Source organism: Gymnodraco acuticeps, unplaced genomic scaffold (assembly GCF_902827175.1).
Source record: "Gymnodraco acuticeps unplaced genomic scaffold, fGymAcu1.1, whole genome shotgun sequence".
NCBI classification, from domain to species: domain Eukaryota; kingdom Metazoa; phylum Chordata; class Actinopteri; order Perciformes; family Bathydraconidae; genus Gymnodraco; species Gymnodraco acuticeps.
Window position 1 is genome coordinate 147,080 of NW_022991376.1, and position 17,500 is coordinate 164,579.

The 17,500-nt window shown below is 39.8% G+C and overlaps 2 protein-coding genes across 4 annotated transcripts; one reads left to right on the forward strand and one right to left on the reverse strand.

The window, feature by feature from the left end:
* Positions 1 to 143: 143 nt before the first annotated feature.
* On the reverse strand, positions 144 to 7,647 carry LOC117563084 (adenylate kinase 7-like). Of its 3 annotated transcripts, none has more exons than XM_034241246.1 (18): positions 7,568 to 7,647; positions 6,681 to 6,824; positions 6,449 to 6,563; positions 6,246 to 6,340; positions 6,055 to 6,165; positions 5,788 to 5,871; positions 5,606 to 5,694; positions 5,428 to 5,518; positions 4,156 to 4,233; positions 3,910 to 4,059; positions 3,171 to 3,299; positions 2,881 to 2,989; positions 2,360 to 2,488; positions 2,220 to 2,285; positions 1,911 to 2,108; positions 1,288 to 1,505; positions 897 to 1,055; positions 144 to 812 (listed from the first exon to the last, which is right to left on the reverse strand). In XM_034241246.1, exons 4-18 carry the CDS (start codon positions 6,300 to 6,302, stop codon positions 777 to 779), a joined length of 1,704 nt encoding a protein of 567 aa, XP_034097137.1. In that variant the 5' UTR covers positions 6,303 to 6,340; positions 6,449 to 6,563; positions 6,681 to 6,824; positions 7,568 to 7,647; the 3' UTR covers positions 144 to 776. The 3 variants fall into 3 exon arrangements, with proteins under 3 accessions (XP_034097137.1, XP_034097134.1, XP_034097135.1); XM_034241243.1 differs by having other exon boundaries at positions 7,434 to 7,647; XM_034241244.1 differs by having other exon boundaries at positions 7,459 to 7,641.
* Positions 7,648 to 11,628: 3,981 nt separating this feature from the next.
* LOC117563073 (actin, alpha cardiac muscle) lies at positions 11,629 to 17,060 on the forward strand. The gene is made up of 8 exons (XM_034241231.1): positions 11,629 to 11,753; positions 13,395 to 13,548; positions 13,671 to 13,799; positions 14,307 to 14,502; positions 14,654 to 14,815; positions 15,166 to 15,357; positions 15,944 to 16,125; positions 16,805 to 17,060. The coding sequence occupies exons 2-8, from the start codon at positions 13,420 to 13,422 to the stop codon at positions 16,946 to 16,948; spliced, it is 1,134 nt and encodes a 377-aa protein (XP_034097122.1). The 5' UTR covers positions 11,629 to 11,753; positions 13,395 to 13,419; the 3' UTR covers positions 16,949 to 17,060.
* The last annotated feature ends 440 nt before the right edge of the window (positions 17,061 to 17,500 follow it).

Below are 17,500 nucleotides of genomic sequence, written 5' to 3' on the forward strand. Positions count from 1 at the left end.
AACCTATAAAATACTATTCTGGTCATTAATTGTGGTAAGACTAGGCACATACTGTAAAGTGACTAAGTGACAGGAAGTGATTTATTCTCCATATGAGCGACTCTTCAGACAGTTTCTAATTAAGTAGCCAGTGGATTCCACAGTTTCTCCGTCACAAAGAATCAAAGCAAATTCCACTTTATTTCCACAACAATTAGAGCCAAATGTTCTTATTTTATGACCCATTTTATAACAAAGGCCCTCTCCCACCACCCGACTAATTTTTTTATAAAAGCACAGCAAAGCATGACACATTTTCAAAGCATCCAACTACATGAGAACTCTCTCGTCTATAACTGGAATTGAAAAACATACTTAAAGAGACACTTTAATCCAAGAAGCTTTTATAGCTTTGTGAAAACATGTTTTCAAAGAATTAGAATTTCTGCACCACCTTGTGTTGAAAGAGCAGACTTCAAGTTGAACCCTGAGATTTCACATTCTGCATGCACAGTTTAATGAATCACATAACGTGCAAGAAATACATTAATTGTATTATTTTATCTACATTACATTCAAGTTTTCATATTGAACTATTTAGACAAATGACATGGACTAAATGTAGTAGATCAGAAGTTTAGAGTGGCATCAACATATAAGAAAAGTACAAGTATATCACATTTCTTAATTACAGTACACTTTTTTACATGTCATTCTTATTGATATTTAGCACGAGGCAACAGGTTCAAGTAAGAACAAGTACCAATGGCTGAATCATCTATCGGGTCATTTCCTCGTCATTCTTGTTGGTTTTTCTGTAGAAGATGTTCAGCCTGCAAGAAAAACACATGAAGTGTCAGCTGATGCATCAACGTACACATATTCAACAGCAAATCTAGGCTCTGCTTTCTGATTACCAGAAAGTCGACGGGGTCCTCTGGTTTGATCCTGGTGCACTCTGTCATGGCCGCAGTGAGCGAGGGCATCACGTACTTCATCAGGTAATTCCTCAGAGGAAGAGAGTGAGCGTCGTGAAGCTCCTTCTCCTGCCGCTGCACCTCTGACAAATTCTCCTGCTAAGAAATGACAAGATCATTCGATTGGATGTTAGAATTTACAACTTATATATATCAATATTCCAATTACTTGTATATAGACTATTTCTACTATATTCTATTTCTATTATCTGTGTTATTGTGTTGCACTGTTGAGGAGCCTGTGACCTAATAATGTAATTGTCATGACTACACTGTAGCTATGCACACACGACAAGAAAAGCCTTGAATCCTTGTAACACGCAGCACTTACCCACTCGTCGTACTGAGCAGCCATCTCAGCCAGCGCTGCTTCGTTCCTGCGTTTCCTCTCAGCAGCCTCTGCAGCCACTTTCTGTTTCCTCTCTTCCTCCTTCTTTCTCTCCTCTTCCTCCTGCTCCTCCCGACTCAGCCCGTAGTTTTTAGGAGCCCCCACCAGCTCTGTGATCTTCTTCACAACGTCTGCGTACTCTGGATCGTCTGTAGTGACATCTGGAGAGGAACAAGACACCATCACTGTGAAGATACACAACCTGTCTCTGCAAAACGTTATGATGTTTGTCATGAGGTTACACTATTAGATGGATTCATGGCGAGAAAGCAACAAGAAAACGAAAAAGGGCATTTCCATAAATGTTAAAATATGTTTTCAAACAGAAAACTCAAAGTGATATGCTCTTTGAAATGTGAATCAAAGAAATGTGGCGACTACAAAAAGGCAAAGACATGCCCATATTTGTCTTAGCTGCATCATATCAAACTTTAAAAACGGCAAGAAATCATCATTTCTCCGATTTTCTACATTGGAGATAAATATTCTGGAATTGATGGATCTTGCAATAATGTGTTTGTCTTATTTATGTTTTTCTATGAACTATTTGTCTTTGATTCAAATACCAATATGTTCTGGGTGAATCTCGAGCTCATCGAAGTAGTCCAGCAGAGTTTCCTCGGCGGCACTGAACTCTCTGTATCTGGTCAGGCGAGAGGAAAGCTCCTCCTCGGTGTATCTCATCTCCTCTGCCACGCTTTGTGGAAGCCCCCGAGCTCTCTGCGTCAGAAAACCATCCGTCGCATTGAGGGCGAAAACATGCTCTGCAAAACATTAAAACAGTACAATAAGAATGTTTCCTATGAGGAGATAGTTCAGGGGAGTTCATCTGGGTTTCATTTCTGGTCAATTCAAGTAAGAAGTGAATCAAGCACCTGGAGTGATCTTCTTGATGTATAAAGGTGCTTTGATCATCACATCCTGGTTCTCTGGGTCCTCCTCTGAAGGTTAAAAACACCACATTAGTTGTTGTTGTAGCATTAAGCAGTTATTACGTGGATGGAATGAAACTTACCAGAGAAAATCAGCTTTCCTTGCTCATAGGTCTTGGGGAAGCCGTCGAGAACAAATCCTTGGTTCCTGCATGGCGGCGAATTCAGCTTTTCTTGCAAAATGTCAAAAACCAGATAGTCAGCCAGTCGCCCTGAAGGATCAACACAGATGTTTAATCATAAAGCAAGGAACTAAATACTCACTATGCACAAACGATCCATCAATAATCAATCTGCAGACAGACTAAATGCAAAGGTCTCAGGAAAATGTTTAAACATGTTCACAACCACGTGTCCGAGATGTGTGGTTGGCTATGGTTGAATACAAATGAAGAACTTAATGTAAAACGTTAAGATGTGTTAAAAGCTACAGTTAACACTTTATTCAGAACACTGTCATTTTTAATATCTTATAGCATTATGCAGTAGTTTTCAAGTTTGTAGTAATGTCAAGGCAGCTGTATGCAAACATCCGAACCCCAACTTTAAGTGTCAATAAAGCAAAATGTTTGTCATTATTTAGTGTTGAGTTTCGCTTACTTACCTGCATTCATTTCCATGCTTTTGTTGCAGATTTCCAGTTGTGTCTTTGCAGCATCAGCCGCTACGTCTTCACTGACACTTTCAGGGTCAGCTCCATCAATTCTCTCTTTCTGAAGCATATGGAAAGGAACACAAACAATGGTAAGTAAGAGTGTATCTTTGAGAAATCATTGCTGCTCTCAAAACATTTCTTTTCACAGAGATAAACTCCCACCACCAGAGGGCGGTATACTTGTTTTAGGAGCTGACAGCAGTGAGTGGAACATAAATGCAATGTTTTATTTCACTGACCAGCTGTGTGATCTTCTCCTTGATGACCTCTTTGATCCTGATGTGGTGAATTTTATAATGATTACAGAGCTTTTCTGAAACGGTGGTTTTTCCCACAGCTGGAGGTCCGACCACGCAGATTCTGATTGGCTGAGGAAATATATATGAAAAAGGATGTCATGACAGCTTCTACACTACTATTGTAATCATAATGGTGTTGGGATTGTTGTGGATTTATTTCTTTACAGATCAGGGTTCATACACTTTTTCACCAATGGTTTTCCATGACTTCTCCATGACCTTTACCTAATTTTCCATGACCAAAATACTTACTCTTTCTCAGTGGAACCACTGAAAATGGTTTATTTTAACATGGATCAGGAAAATAAGGTCTGCATATGAAACATGTTGTGCCTATCTAAAACAAATCAAATAGTAGGCTTACTAGCTTCTACACGCTAAAGCAACTACAATCTCTCACCAGCAAAATACCTCGTCAGTTAAAAGCCATTTTACGTTTCATTATTACGATACAGTATTTATTATAGTATAGTATTACTATTTTGGCGATTAGATAAAATATTAATTATATTTGATGCAACTTTAGTTACATTTCCATGACTTTTCCAAAACTTTGGGAAAAATATTGTTTTCCATAACTTTTCCAGGGCCTGGAATTAGCATTTTGAATATCCATGACTTTTCCAGGTTTTTAATGACCGTAAGAACCCTGATGTATTTATCTGTGTTTAACACTCACAAGTAGCTGCCTGGTGTTCTGGTATTCTTCCACAATGTTCGCCATGTTTTCTACCATCCCAGCTACAGACGTCCAGGCGAGACTGAAGGAGTCTTTTATAACAAAACTATCCAGGCGGAGGCTGATATTCAGGTACGCCAATTCCTCTGGCTGAAAATAAATAAATAATCAAGCATAGAGATGTGTTCGTTAAGCAATAATCTGACTAGATTCTCATTTATTTTGAATATATTACACATACTGTACCTTAAAAGCCTTCATGGTGATGGCGTCCTGATCTGATAGGAGGTTAATTTCCCCTGGCCCAAGCGTATTGCTTATCATCTGGAGTATTAAGAGCAGAGAATGAGAATTTGTAATCATTTTGACTTAGCAAAGCACTATAAAAAGTGGTAAGAAACACCAAAACATTTTCATTTCATTTAATCGTTTATTTGAAGAGGGACGATGAACATTTTTAACAATTAATGCTTCAAAATGTAAATCTGCCGGATTTGAGCTTTGAGCTCATTTCCATCCGTAGTCCCTCACATACAACATTTAAGAACATGACATTTATATACATAGCAAACATAAATACATGATATGCAGAAAGAGCATGAGCAGTATATACAAGCATTAACCACATGGCAGTACAATGTAGCAGCTACGACATATAAAGTGCAGGAGAAGATAAAAGTGCTTGTGTTAAAGTGCATTTAGCGGTGATTGCACATCTGTTTGTTTCTCAACCATTCTTTGAGTTGACCTTTAAAACTATTGAGAGTGGGACAATCCCGTATCTCAGTTGGGAGGCTATTCCACAACGAGCTGCCTTTAATGGAGAGGACATTTTGTCCGAAAGTGGTCCGTCTGCGGTGGACTTCACAGTCTCCTCTGGCTTCTGACCTAGTGCAGCGTCCAGTGTGTTTTTTGTGGATGACTTCCCCTAAGGGGGGGGGGGGGGGGGGGAGTCCATGTACACATTTATAAAAAAAACACATGGGGCGAAGCCTGCGAGCTAGTTCAGGCAGTCAACTCGAGCACCAATGATACACGTGACGCGTCTCTCTTACAACCAACCAAACACAATCTCCTTAACTTGCCGCTCTATTTAAGCTGCCAGGTCTGCCTGCCTCTGCCTCGCTAATGCTGCGGCGCTGTCACATTGCTGATGCGTTCAAGTGCTGCTCGCCTGCCCCAGCTTCCACCCCAGCTTCCACCTGTAGGCTCGGGGGACAGTTACAGTATCTAATCATCACTCAATGTTCTTTGTAAATCTGTGGAGTGATGAGGCCCGAGCCTAGACGCCAAACTCAAACTATATGCTGCTCTAATAAACATATTAAGAAACACGTGAGTTGTCTGAGTGAAATACTTTTAAAAGACTTAACATTTTCAAAACTCAAGAAATTGTGTTTTCAAGGATGGTACAGTGGTGGTATGAATATGAAAATAACCTGCAATATTGTTTTAAAAACTCATTCATCGTCAGTTTTCTGAAATGAATTGCTGCATTCATGTTAATAACAAGCTTACCTTTACAATTTCCTCTAAGGTGTTCTTGGAGTCATCGACAGCAAGAATGTACTTTGTCCTCGGCCTGAGTTCAATTATGTTTTGGATCACTCTGAAAAAGAAACACAGTTGAGCCCTTCAGCAACCTTAACACAAAGAAAAGAAGCATCTATACAGAAGTACAGTAAATGGAAATCACCCTCCGAGGTCATATACGTGAATCATGGGGATGTGATTTGTGCCCCGTCCAAAGAGAGGAACTTGTGGCATCTGCATCAACCAAGACACCTGTTAGAAAACACAAAAACATTTCAAATGATGTTTGAATCCGTTTTTACACTGCCATACAGAATACTGAAACGTTATCTCATTAATATATACCTTGAAAAAGTAGTGAAAGAGGTTCTCTCCCTTTCCGTACTGAAGACCACAAGCTACAACATATCCAGTTAGCTTGGACCTTTTCTGTCAGATTGGAAATCAAACAGTCTGTGATGACTTCAGGCATTGCTATCGTTTGTCTTTTCATAGCAACATTCATTTGTATGGCATGAAGGTTGAACTGGACAACATGCTACCATGCAGTTAGGATATTTACCTTCATATGTATTAGGGATGTTGAACTTTTGATCTCAAAGTTTTACTTACACCTTTCCCCAGTTCCAGCACGAGTTTCTCCAGATTATGGTGGGTTTTAAAGTTTGGATGCGGCCTTCTTCTTCGAAACTCTTCCTCTGTTAGCAGAACATTTGTTTCTTCCTGAAGAGAGAATATAAAAAGGCGTTGGTTGTGTTTTATGCACAGGACGTGTTTGCCTTCATTTTCCCCAGCAGGCTCACCGGATTCTGAGACTTGGTCATGGCCCAGGTCATCACGCTTGAGACCAGGATGAACATTTTCCGAGATTTGAAGTTCTCAATCTCAGCATGAAGGGCTGAGGAGGTCAAAGAAAAGAGCAATAGTCTTACATCTTTAGGTACAGAAACCAATGAGTGCTTAAGCCCGTACACTAAATAACCAGCCTGCTCACTCTCTCTCTTACCTGTGATTGCCCATGTTGCATCTTCAACCTGCTGCTCTGAGGTGCTTTCTGAGATGTTGTACAACACCACGTCACACTCCAGCAGGCGCTCAAGAAGATCCTCTCGAGTTGGTGACTACCAAAAAAGATTATATAGCCAATTATCCTTTGGTAGTTTAAAAACAACATCTTAGTACTCTTCCCAGCTCTGGTAAAAGCATCCATTTTGTATTTGTATTATTGGTATATTCACCGTGTATAGTTCAAGCAGAGAGGTTTCTTTATCATCTTTGGTTGAGGAAGTTCCCACTATCTGGAAAACAGGTCCACTTTGTGGGGGGGTCTCCACTGCTTCTGCCTCCTCAGAGTCCTCTCCGGTCACACATGTTGATAAAAACTGTTGGGAAAGTCAGAAAAATGCTGTTACCTCATGAGAGACATGCCACTTTTCACTAAATATATCACCAGGTGGGAAGTTAAGTAACTAAGTACATTTACTGAAGTACTGTACTTTTTTAATGTTGAGATACTTGTACTTTACTTGTGTGTTTCCATGTTATGCTACTTGTACTTCTACTCCACTACAAATCAGATATAAATATAATATAATCAACACTTCAACCAGACTTTAGTTACACCTGGAGTAAATTCACAAGCTACCCTGCAGTATACAAAGTCATTCAAACTAGCTGCACCTTTACCAGCTTTGAGAACACTTTAATGCATCACAAATAATAATCAAAACATATCATATAATATTAAGAAATGTACCAATTTGCATAATAAGCACTTTTACTTTTGGTAGTTTAACTTTAAAGCTAATACTTGGTATACTTTTACTTGAGTAATATTTGGATTTCAGGACTTGTACCTGAGTAATTTCCTACACTCTATTACTTCTACTTTTACTCAAGTACAAGATCTGAGTACTTCTCCCACCTCTGCATTTTTAATATATATAACATAATAATAATATAACATTAGCTACTTAGCTTAGCTTAGCTACCTTGGCGATGTGTTTGGAGGAATACCTGTCGACGTCGTTGATAAAAACACGTTTTTGTTGCTTTTTATCTCCCATTTTAAGAAGTCAAGTATTTCGGTTACTAATGCCTCTAAATGTTATCATTAATGACTTACTTTATTGCAAAACAAAAGTGTTGTAAAGCTCTAATAAGTAGTCTGCATTTCTGGATAATATATGTTGCGTTGTGTGTCCGTTGCTATGGACTCAATTCAGTTGCTCAGCCAATGAAAGGCCTCGTCCAGACGTCACATCACGTACTTTACGTTCACGTATTTTACGTTCACTACAGTGCTTGGATATAATTGTAGGTTTGAAATGTTTATTTACTAATTGTATGACTTAAGGTGCCACATTGAAGCATTTTGAGATACTTCAATATGTCTACCGATTCTGAATATGATAATGGTGAGCTTTTATGTAACCTACTATTTTCTCCTCATCCATATTAATGTATTAGGTTTACTACTTTTGATTTATGAGTGGATAAAGTTCATTAATTCCAATGAGCTCATACAGTAGTGGAAGAAGTACTTTTAGTTAAAGAAGAAGAACACAATATAAAAACACTTTTACAAGTAATAGTTGTGCACTATTGTAAAATCCTACTTCAGTAAACTGTAACATCAGTACTATATACTTAGTTACATTCCCCTCTGCTGTCACTAATAATCATTTCATTTTCCTCTTCATCACCCCCTATGCAGCTCTTCATCTGAGTCAACCTCTCTTTATCACACATATGAGACGCAGGACAATGGAGCGCTGACATGGAAACTTTCACAGCACTCTACATATTTATAGAGCTGAGATTCTCTGAGAACCTGCTGGCAGTGTTTGATAATGTGTCTGCTCCACAGCAGGTCCCAGCACTCAGGAAACAGAGCCTGGCATACATTCAAAGCACAGAGATACTGAAGGCACTGATGCATGGGTGATTAGGTGTTTATTGCCATGTATAGTATCTACATTCAAGTTAACCAGTTGTTCCTTTTTAAATCGAAGTCCTGTAATTGCTGACACATCATGGCATGCTGAGACATAAACTCAATAAGAGAGAACTAAAGGAATTTGGGAGTTTAAAACATATTTTATAACACAAGAGCCCGACTAATACGTTTTATGATGTTTTCTGCCCGTTATTAGCTTTATCCAAGAGATGCAGTATTATTATATATTTCTAAATATATTGTTTCTGTACCTATATGTGTCTGTTGTCTGTTTTTATGTTTGTCGTTCAGATGTTATGCGTCCAATTGTACTTGTAATATGGCACATTTTTACTAACTGTCCATCTTGACTATATCTCCTTGGAAGAAGAGATTGTTTCTTAATGGGACCTTTCTGGTAAAATAAAGGATAGATAAAATAATATATATTGGCACCTGATATTAAATGTGTAAATAATTAACTGTTTAAAACCCTTGCCTATAAACTGAATGGTGAAGATAAGCATTACTGTATATAGTTGGTATTGTGTTCAAAAATAGTTTTGTTGCCCTAAGTTATTGAAGGTTTTAAAAAATAATGAGGATACCAGACATCATACAAATTCAATAACCAAATATATATTTAGGTTATGACATCATTTGACGTAACAGTCTCCAATCAGAATGGTTATGCTGTCACACTTATCATACTGCATGTCCTTGCTGTATATTGAGTTACAATAACAAAATAGCCGCCTGTGTGATTGTTTTGATAAGCATGTCAGCCAGCATGCGTTTGTGGAGCGCTGAGAGAACAGCAGCTGTTTACAGCCGGCATGTGGCACATTACGAGGACGGCTGTTAGGGGCCAAAGACAACACTGATGTAGTCACTGTCCATTTCTGAAATGTACTCCTCAGCTGTGGCAAAGGTTTGGTACTTGATGTGTGCAAAACAAAGCTATCAGACAAGTATCATATGTTTTAAAGTTATGAAAGCTATTACTTATTTGTCCATTTTATAATTTCCACTTAACTAGTAAGACATCTAGACTATGTGGAACTAATACAAATCAGCTTAAGTCAATCAGATTAAACTACTCTGACCTCGGGGGCAAATTCTGAATAGTTTCCTTTTATCCAAATACCAACAGAGGCTAAATAATTTCTGACATGTTTGTACAAACTTGGATTTAAATGGCTTTCAGCTAGATATTACAGATATGTGCACAATTTTTTTGGTTGCATAGTTTTCATATAATGGTACACTGCATTTTCACTGGTAAACAAATCACTGTTGGAGAAAGCCTTTACGGTTAAAAGGCAATTGTTAGTGTAGTTGTGTGTGTGTGTGTGTGTGTGTGTGTGTGTGTGTGTGTGTGTGTGTGTGTGTGTGTGTGTGTGTGTGTGTGTGTGTGTGTGTGTGTGTGTGTGTGTGTGTGTGTGTGTGTGTGTGTGTGTGAGTGAGTGAGTGAGGAGGAGGTGAGGGGGGGTGAGGTGCAGAGGGGGCAGCTGTCAGGACAGACAAACCGTGTGCTTCTTCGATGCCCTTATAAGGACGAATGTCCCTCAAAACCATGACCCATTTAAGACATATCTGCTTTATCCTGATAAAACCCTGGTGATAGAGATAGGACTCTGCCAAAAAGTGCTTCCTTGACTTGCTGGGAGCTGTTGACAAAACACAGCACTGGTTTTATCCCGAAAACTAAAGTGATGTCTCTGACTCTTTTTCACTCAGCAATTTGCTCTAGTTTGACTCTTTACGGCGCAAGAAATTGCCTTGAGATGTGATTATACTCATGATATGGAATTTGTGACCTGTAGGAATAAGGTGCTGTACCTATACACTGTCTTGATTAATTGATTAATTGATTTCATATACTTTATATTTCCACTCCACCAAATGTTAAAGGGAGATGTTGAGGATTATACTTCACTAATTCATTTAATGTATGAAGTTACAGGTTCCTTTTGATGAACAAAACAAAACATATGATCACTTTATAAGAAATGATGAATTGCAATAGACAGAAGGCAGTTCTAATTAGCTCCACAACAACAAACAACAACATTAAAGCATTGCTTAATGATGCACTAACCAGCCAAAGACAGCCATAGTTATTCTTCTCTTCTTGTGAGTTTTCAGCAACTATCAGTTGGCAACACAATGTGAAGTAACTCTCTGGTATGTAAAAGCTCTGAATAGAAATAGACATGTAGGTTAGCATTACTAACGTCTCACTTTGAGGGACATGACAGCACACGGTTACAAATGGAATACTTTCGTGTGTTGATGGTGTATTTACATTCTTATTGCACACACAGTGGATGGATAGTGTTTCCATAATGGGGACTCAGGCAGAGTGCGAGGTGACGAATAAGGAGCCTGAGCTCTGGCGGCAGTCTGCAGCCTGCAGCCTCTGGCACCTGTTACACTACATTTCCCTAAAAGGAGACACTGGAGCCAATCAGAGCTCAGAACCAGCGCTCGCACAGGCCGTCCCAGGGATCTGTCGTCTGCTGGAGGTCTGGGATATGCCTCACCCCCCCTCACCCTCTTACAATATTGCCTCTCAGCTGTCTGGCATGTTTTACGACCCCCCTTCTTCCTCACACATGCCACGACACTGGCAAACTGTCACTGGCAGGGTCCCCTTAGAGGGCTCCTTAAGGGCTCCTTAACCAGACTGCTCCGACAAGATCTCAGATTTCCATCTCACCCTCCAATCACCCCTTACTGCTTTAGCTTAGTCATATTAGCACATCCCCAGGGACGTGTAGGGAAGCTCCATAAAGTATGAATAAGAGAAAGAAATATGAACTTATTAAGGGGTTTTCTGAGTGTCCTGATATCTTTTACATCAAATTCAATGGGCATACGTTGATTTCAAGGGCGTACATTGCTTAATTCTAAAGGAATCCTCACTATTTGACACCTAAAATATGGTTATATACAGAAGACTACTGTTCAAACCATACATCATTCTCAAAAATGTCCATATTTGGATTTGAGGGCGGATAGAGAGCGTCTACTCTAAACACACTGGAATTCATATCAACCTTGAAAACATCCCAACTTTTAAAAAGCCATCCGTCCAGTAAAAGTGTTCATGCACATTCCCTCTTTTCCTCCCTTCTGTCTTCTGCCTTTTTGTCTCCTAGGCAACATGTCTCCAGTATGATGGCGTCCCTGACACAGGATCCACTTTGCTGAACCTTTTTGCTAAGCAACACTTAATTTGGGCTTGTGTGAACTCCTGGTCCCGCCCCCCGGCCCCCCAGCGGCAGGACGCCGGGACATATTTAAGGAACCCCTTCGCACCCTCGGCCCTTTGTCCCGGTGGAAACTCCAGTCTTGTGGTTACAACTTGGTGAGTGTGTTTGCAGTCTTTTTTATTCCTGCTGTTGTTCTTGCTGCTGTTGGACTGTAGGGATCAGGGATGTTGAACAGACGCTGCTGCTGTGACTATTCACTGCCACAACATGGATTTATTCATTTTTTTTTACCAGTTTGAAGTTGTTTCTGTTTCTGTGATCAGAGCTGATGATGATAATGTTGGTAGAAGGAAGGGGAATTGAGCATAAGCTAGGGGGGAAGAGATTGAAAGAAAGCGAGTAAAAATGGAAAATGAGTTGTGAATGATCCAGATGTATTAACGGTGACCTGTGCTCTGAGGTCAAGGATGCAGGGATGGGATGCTTCCTGTGGAGAGGCAGGCTTGATGCTTTAACTCAACTTAGATACAATCTGAGAAAACATCATTTCAATTCAATACCGATGTACTTTTAGATGAATTAGATATAGATAGCTTTGACTGTTTAGGTACCAAAAAATAACTCAACCACTTTGTACAGTATGTTGAACAGAATATTTTCAAGGCTGAAAATCCTCTGAAGAAACATAAAGCTCCACTGAAACCCACAATCATCAAAGTTTATTCTGATTATCCTAGCCATGCAGGAAACCATAGAAATAGACTTTCTAATAGATTTGAGGCTCGCCAGGTTAAATGAAAATTAAAAAGTGTATGTGGTTCACTTACCTTACCTTTAGAATACAAATGACCTCTTATTCTAAATACTGCTCTTGAAAGTTGCTTATTTTATGCTGTGCAAGTCATGAAAGTTGTACTACCCTGGAATGACAAGACAGTGTTTAGTTATATGCAATTAATATATACTTTTGCTCTGCTCAGAAGAAGAACCTCATCTCTGTAATGAATGGCATTGCTTTGGGAAAGTTTACAGTAGGGAAAGTAGCTTTTTCCTAATATATCAAAGTCAGTTTTAGAAGAAGAATTCAGATATTTCCAGTCATAACTTCAAAGTTGGCTCATTTGCTTTACTGCCTCCAACAGCAGCTGTTTACATTGAATGTAGAGATGATGATTTGAAATGGAAAGCCTGTATGAAGATGGGGTGTTTGTGTGTGTGTGGGGGGGGGGGGGATGCAGGATGCAGTTGTGATGTGGGCTGTGTGCAGAGCTCCTAGGGACCACAGCACATGGTCTGGCTCCAAACAGAGACCACTGTGTGTGGCGACAGCTGAGACCCAGACCTCCACATGTCAAAAGACACACCGCCTCAGCTGTTAACTGGCTCCGGCTTAATGATGAGATACAGGGGACGGGCTGTTGGGGGTGACAAGGGTCCCAGGGCTGAAAATAGATCTGAGTGTGTGTGGGGGGGCTGAGCCATGTCCCATTTTGGCTTTTCGGGCAGCTGTGAGACTCAGAGAGGAGATTAGAGCACTCAGAGGTGTCTTCATACTAAACATAGTGCTAGATTGTTTCACTTGATTGTTTTGTTTTCATGTGAAATTAGACTTTATATAGACACATTTAAACATGATAGGGGCATACTTTCCCTGATTATAATCACTTCCCAAAGATTGATTTAACTGAAGCTTTATCAAAGAGAGTGATAATGTTTAGTGTCTTGAGTTAAAAAGCTTTGTGTAAAAAGACACAATATCTAAACTCATGTTTTGCCTGTTTTTCCGTGTTGTACAGAAGGCCAGCCTAGAAAAGACCAAACATGTGTGACGACGATGAGACCACTGCCCTCGTGTGCGACAATGGCTCCGGCCTGGTGAAGGCTGGGTTCGCCGGTGATGACGCTCCCCGCGCCGTCTTCCCCTCCATTGTTGGACGCCCCCGTCACCAGGTAGGAATACTGAACAAGGAGACATACGTTTCTGGAGGATTACGGTTTTGTAGCTTTATCACATGCACTCTGTGTGTCTGTGTTGTTGTTGAGGTTCTGAGCTGTGTTTGCTTCGTTCTCAGGGTGTGATGGTGGGTATGGGTCAGAAGGACAGCTATGTGGGAGACGAGGCCCAGAGCAAGAGGGGTATCCTGACTCTGAAGTACCCCATCGAGCACGGCATCATCACCAACTGGGACGACATGGAGAAGGTGAAGACAAACAGAAATATCTCACTGTTTATTCTCAGACTAATTCTAAAGTAAATTCTTGGTTTTTATTTGACAACATTTCCAGAAGGTAGCGCCAAAAGACAATACTAAAAACACTCATTTCCAAAGTGGTCCCGACAGAAGAAAACTCGAATTACGATATTACAGCTTGTCCTCTTTGAAACTCCACACCAATGGATTAAACTCCTTCCTTAATAGTGAACCATCAACTCTTCCCACAAAGCCACCTAAACAGTAGTCTTTAAAATTACCAATGGTTGACTTTGTTTAATGTCCATGGACAAGTTATTCCATAAAACTGTTTTGCAAATTTACTTTTAACACAAGGAACACTGCATGACGTATACCTGCCCTTGTTTTACAACTATGCTGGCTTCCAACCATGTCAATTTAATAGTTCTTATATTCTGGGGTCCTTTTTGTGAATTTTTATCAAACATATGGTTAAATTCTGCCACTGACATGGACCCTGTTCCTGTTTCTCAGATCTGGCACCACACCTTCTACAATGAGCTGCGTGTGGCCCCTGAGGAGCACCCCACCCTGCTGACTGAGGCCCCCCTCAACCCCAAAGCCAACAGAGAGAAGATGACCCAGATCATGTTTGAGACCTTCAACGTTCCCGCCATGTATGTGGCCATCCAGGCCGTGCTGTCCCTGTACGCCTCCGGTCGTACCACCGGTGAGTCTCTGCTTAAGGCTTCAAAGGTCGCCTATTATGCAAAATCCACTTTTTCACGTCTTTTATACATAAACTTGTGTACCCAGAGATTCTAAAAGTTTCAGGAAAAAATATTCACTTGTTTTCTGACATAGTGCTTGTTTGTGTACAGGTATCGTGCTGGACTCCGGTGATGGTGTGACCCACAACGTGCCCATCTATGAGGGTTACGCTCTGCCCCACGCCATCATGCGTCTGGATCTGGCCGGTCGCGACCTGACTGACTACCTGATGAAGATCCTGACTGAGCGTGGATACTCTTTCGTCACCACTGGTAAGGAAAACTAACTAGAAAATGGCAAATATTGAAAACCTTTGAGAAGAATATGCAAGAAGCTATCAAATAAATGGCCAAAAACACATCAAGGCGAAATTCCAAGTAGGAAAAGACAAAGAATCTAAAGTTTATTTAACATCATAACCCTCAATGTGAGGGTTATGAGGCCAGCTTTAAAAATGTTGTTTGCCAATCACAGACAGTCAAAACGTAGATTTTCTTGCCCATGAATTACACTTTTAATTTGTTAAGAGAAACGTGTTATTTCTGTTTGTAGAATATGCGTAAGTCACAGTGTTTTCATGTTAGAATAGTCGACTAAACTTTCGTAAATGTCCTGTTTGCAGCTGAGCGTGAGATCGTGAGAGACATCAAGGAGAAGCTGTGCTACGTGGCTCTGGACTTTGAGAACGAGATGGCCACCGCCGCCTCCTCCTCCTCTCTGGAGAAGAGCTACGAGCTGCCCGACGGTCAGGTCATCACCATCGGCAACGAGCGTTTCCGCTGCCCGGAGACTCTGTTCCAGCCCTCCTTCATCGGTGAGTCATAACAGCTGAGCACCCACACTCATTCAGACATATTTATATCTGATTATAGCTTCTAGTGACTCAGATATACATAATAATAAGTACAGATGAACATAAAAATAATCAATTTATAATTATACCAAAAACATTTATTTTTACATAATAAATTATGATTTGACAAAATTAAAAACACCATGAAACTGAATTTTGAGTTTCGACTGATTTTAAAAGATGTTTTATTTATATCATTTTCACTCAATATTAATGATATTTTAGTTTCATTTATTTGTTGTAAAGCTTACTTTAACTACCCCAATATTTAAAATGTATAGGCATTATATATCATTTAAAATATTGCTTAACTAAACATACTGAAGCTGTAAGCACACACAAGTCTTTTTAAATGTATTTTTCTTTTAGCAGCAGAGACTGGTGTATACAAATATATTTAATAATAATAAAGAAACAACATAAACTTATTTATTTTCTTAACATAAATACATTATGAAGTATTTTACTTTTTTTGTATTTATATATATTATTTATATATTTACTGTCAGCTGTACAAACACTCACCTTCCTCCTCTCACCTGTGCAGGTATGGAGTCCGCTGGTATCCATGAGACTGCCTACAACAGCATCATGAAGTGCGACATCGACATCCGTAAGGACCTGTACGCCAACAACGTGCTGTCCGGTGGAACCACCATGTACCCCGGTATCGCTGACAGGATGCAGAAGGAGATCACCGCCCTGGCCCCCAGCACCATGAAGATCAAGGTGAGCCTTCAGAACCAGAACTGACTGCTTAAAGGTCACCCCAAAATAAAATATACAAGTGGAAGGCTCAGTGCATCAAAGCAAGACGTATTGCATTAGTTGTGAATGAAATTAAAAGAATATAACATAGCATATACAGTTAAAGAGATTCAGGCAATTCAAGTGTTTCCACAGAGTTAGAAACAAATTAATGCATTAGGTCGTTTTGACCTTGTTTTGAGAAGTTTAATGAAGGAACTATTTCATTTCTTTCGATATTCATCCGCCAACATGAAGAATCAATCACCACGCAGAAGCAAACTTGCCTATTCTTATGCACTTCTGAAAACTTCTAAAAGACAAATAGTTCCCACTTGCTCACAACAAGAACTGTGGATTATCTTGCGTAACAAGGTCAGGATTTCTGCAACAAAAAAAACCACATTGTTGTTGTAATTTAACCACAAGCAAGTGCTATCTAGTTTCATTTTTATCAGAGATTAGGCAGACATCTCTACGGCTGATACCTCCAACATTCAACAACTCACATAAAAACAATCTAGACTGAAAAACAGCACACGTAAGAGCGAAGTATGTTTTCACATTTGGAGGTCCCTTTAAATCCAACTGACAGCAAGTGCCTGAAGTTTCATATTGTAAAATGTCCTCGTACCAACCTGTACTCCTCCTCCACCCGCAGATCATCGCTCCCCCTGAGAGGAAATACTCCGTCTGGATCGGCGGCTCCATCCTGGCCTCCCTGTCCACCTTCCAGCAGATGTGGATCAGCAAGCAGGAGTACGATGAGGCAGGCCCCTCCATCGTCCACAGGAAGTGCTTCTAAACGTCCAACCAGCACCAAAAAACATTCAACTCCACTCCAACTGTATTTCTACTGTTCCATTTGCTGTATATACATGTTCTGTTGTAATAAAATTAGTTGCTTTTAACAGTAACTGTCTGGTGCCTACTTCTGGATGTGTTTGCAGAACACAAATTACCCTTGAATGCCTTGTGATTGCACCTTTTAATAAGCCAGTTTTAAAAACAAAAAAATATTTTGTGCTTACCAAAAGTGTATATGAAAGAAATGTGTCATGTCACCTTCCAAATAACATTTATAATATTTAATACATTGTATAAATAAAGATATCATGAGGTCATGAGCTGTGATTTATTCACACATAAATGATCAAAGACCCCATTTGTACTATTAACACCAACACCTCCCACACATCAAGTTTTTAATACCACAAGTGTGCTGGAGTTTCTACCCTTAAAGAAAGTGTTTTCTTCTCCTTTAACCTGAACATTGTAGAACAATGCAGTGGAAACCATGTACAGTCTATGGTGAAAACTCTAACTTGAATTAAATCATACAGTAAATTGTGTTTTT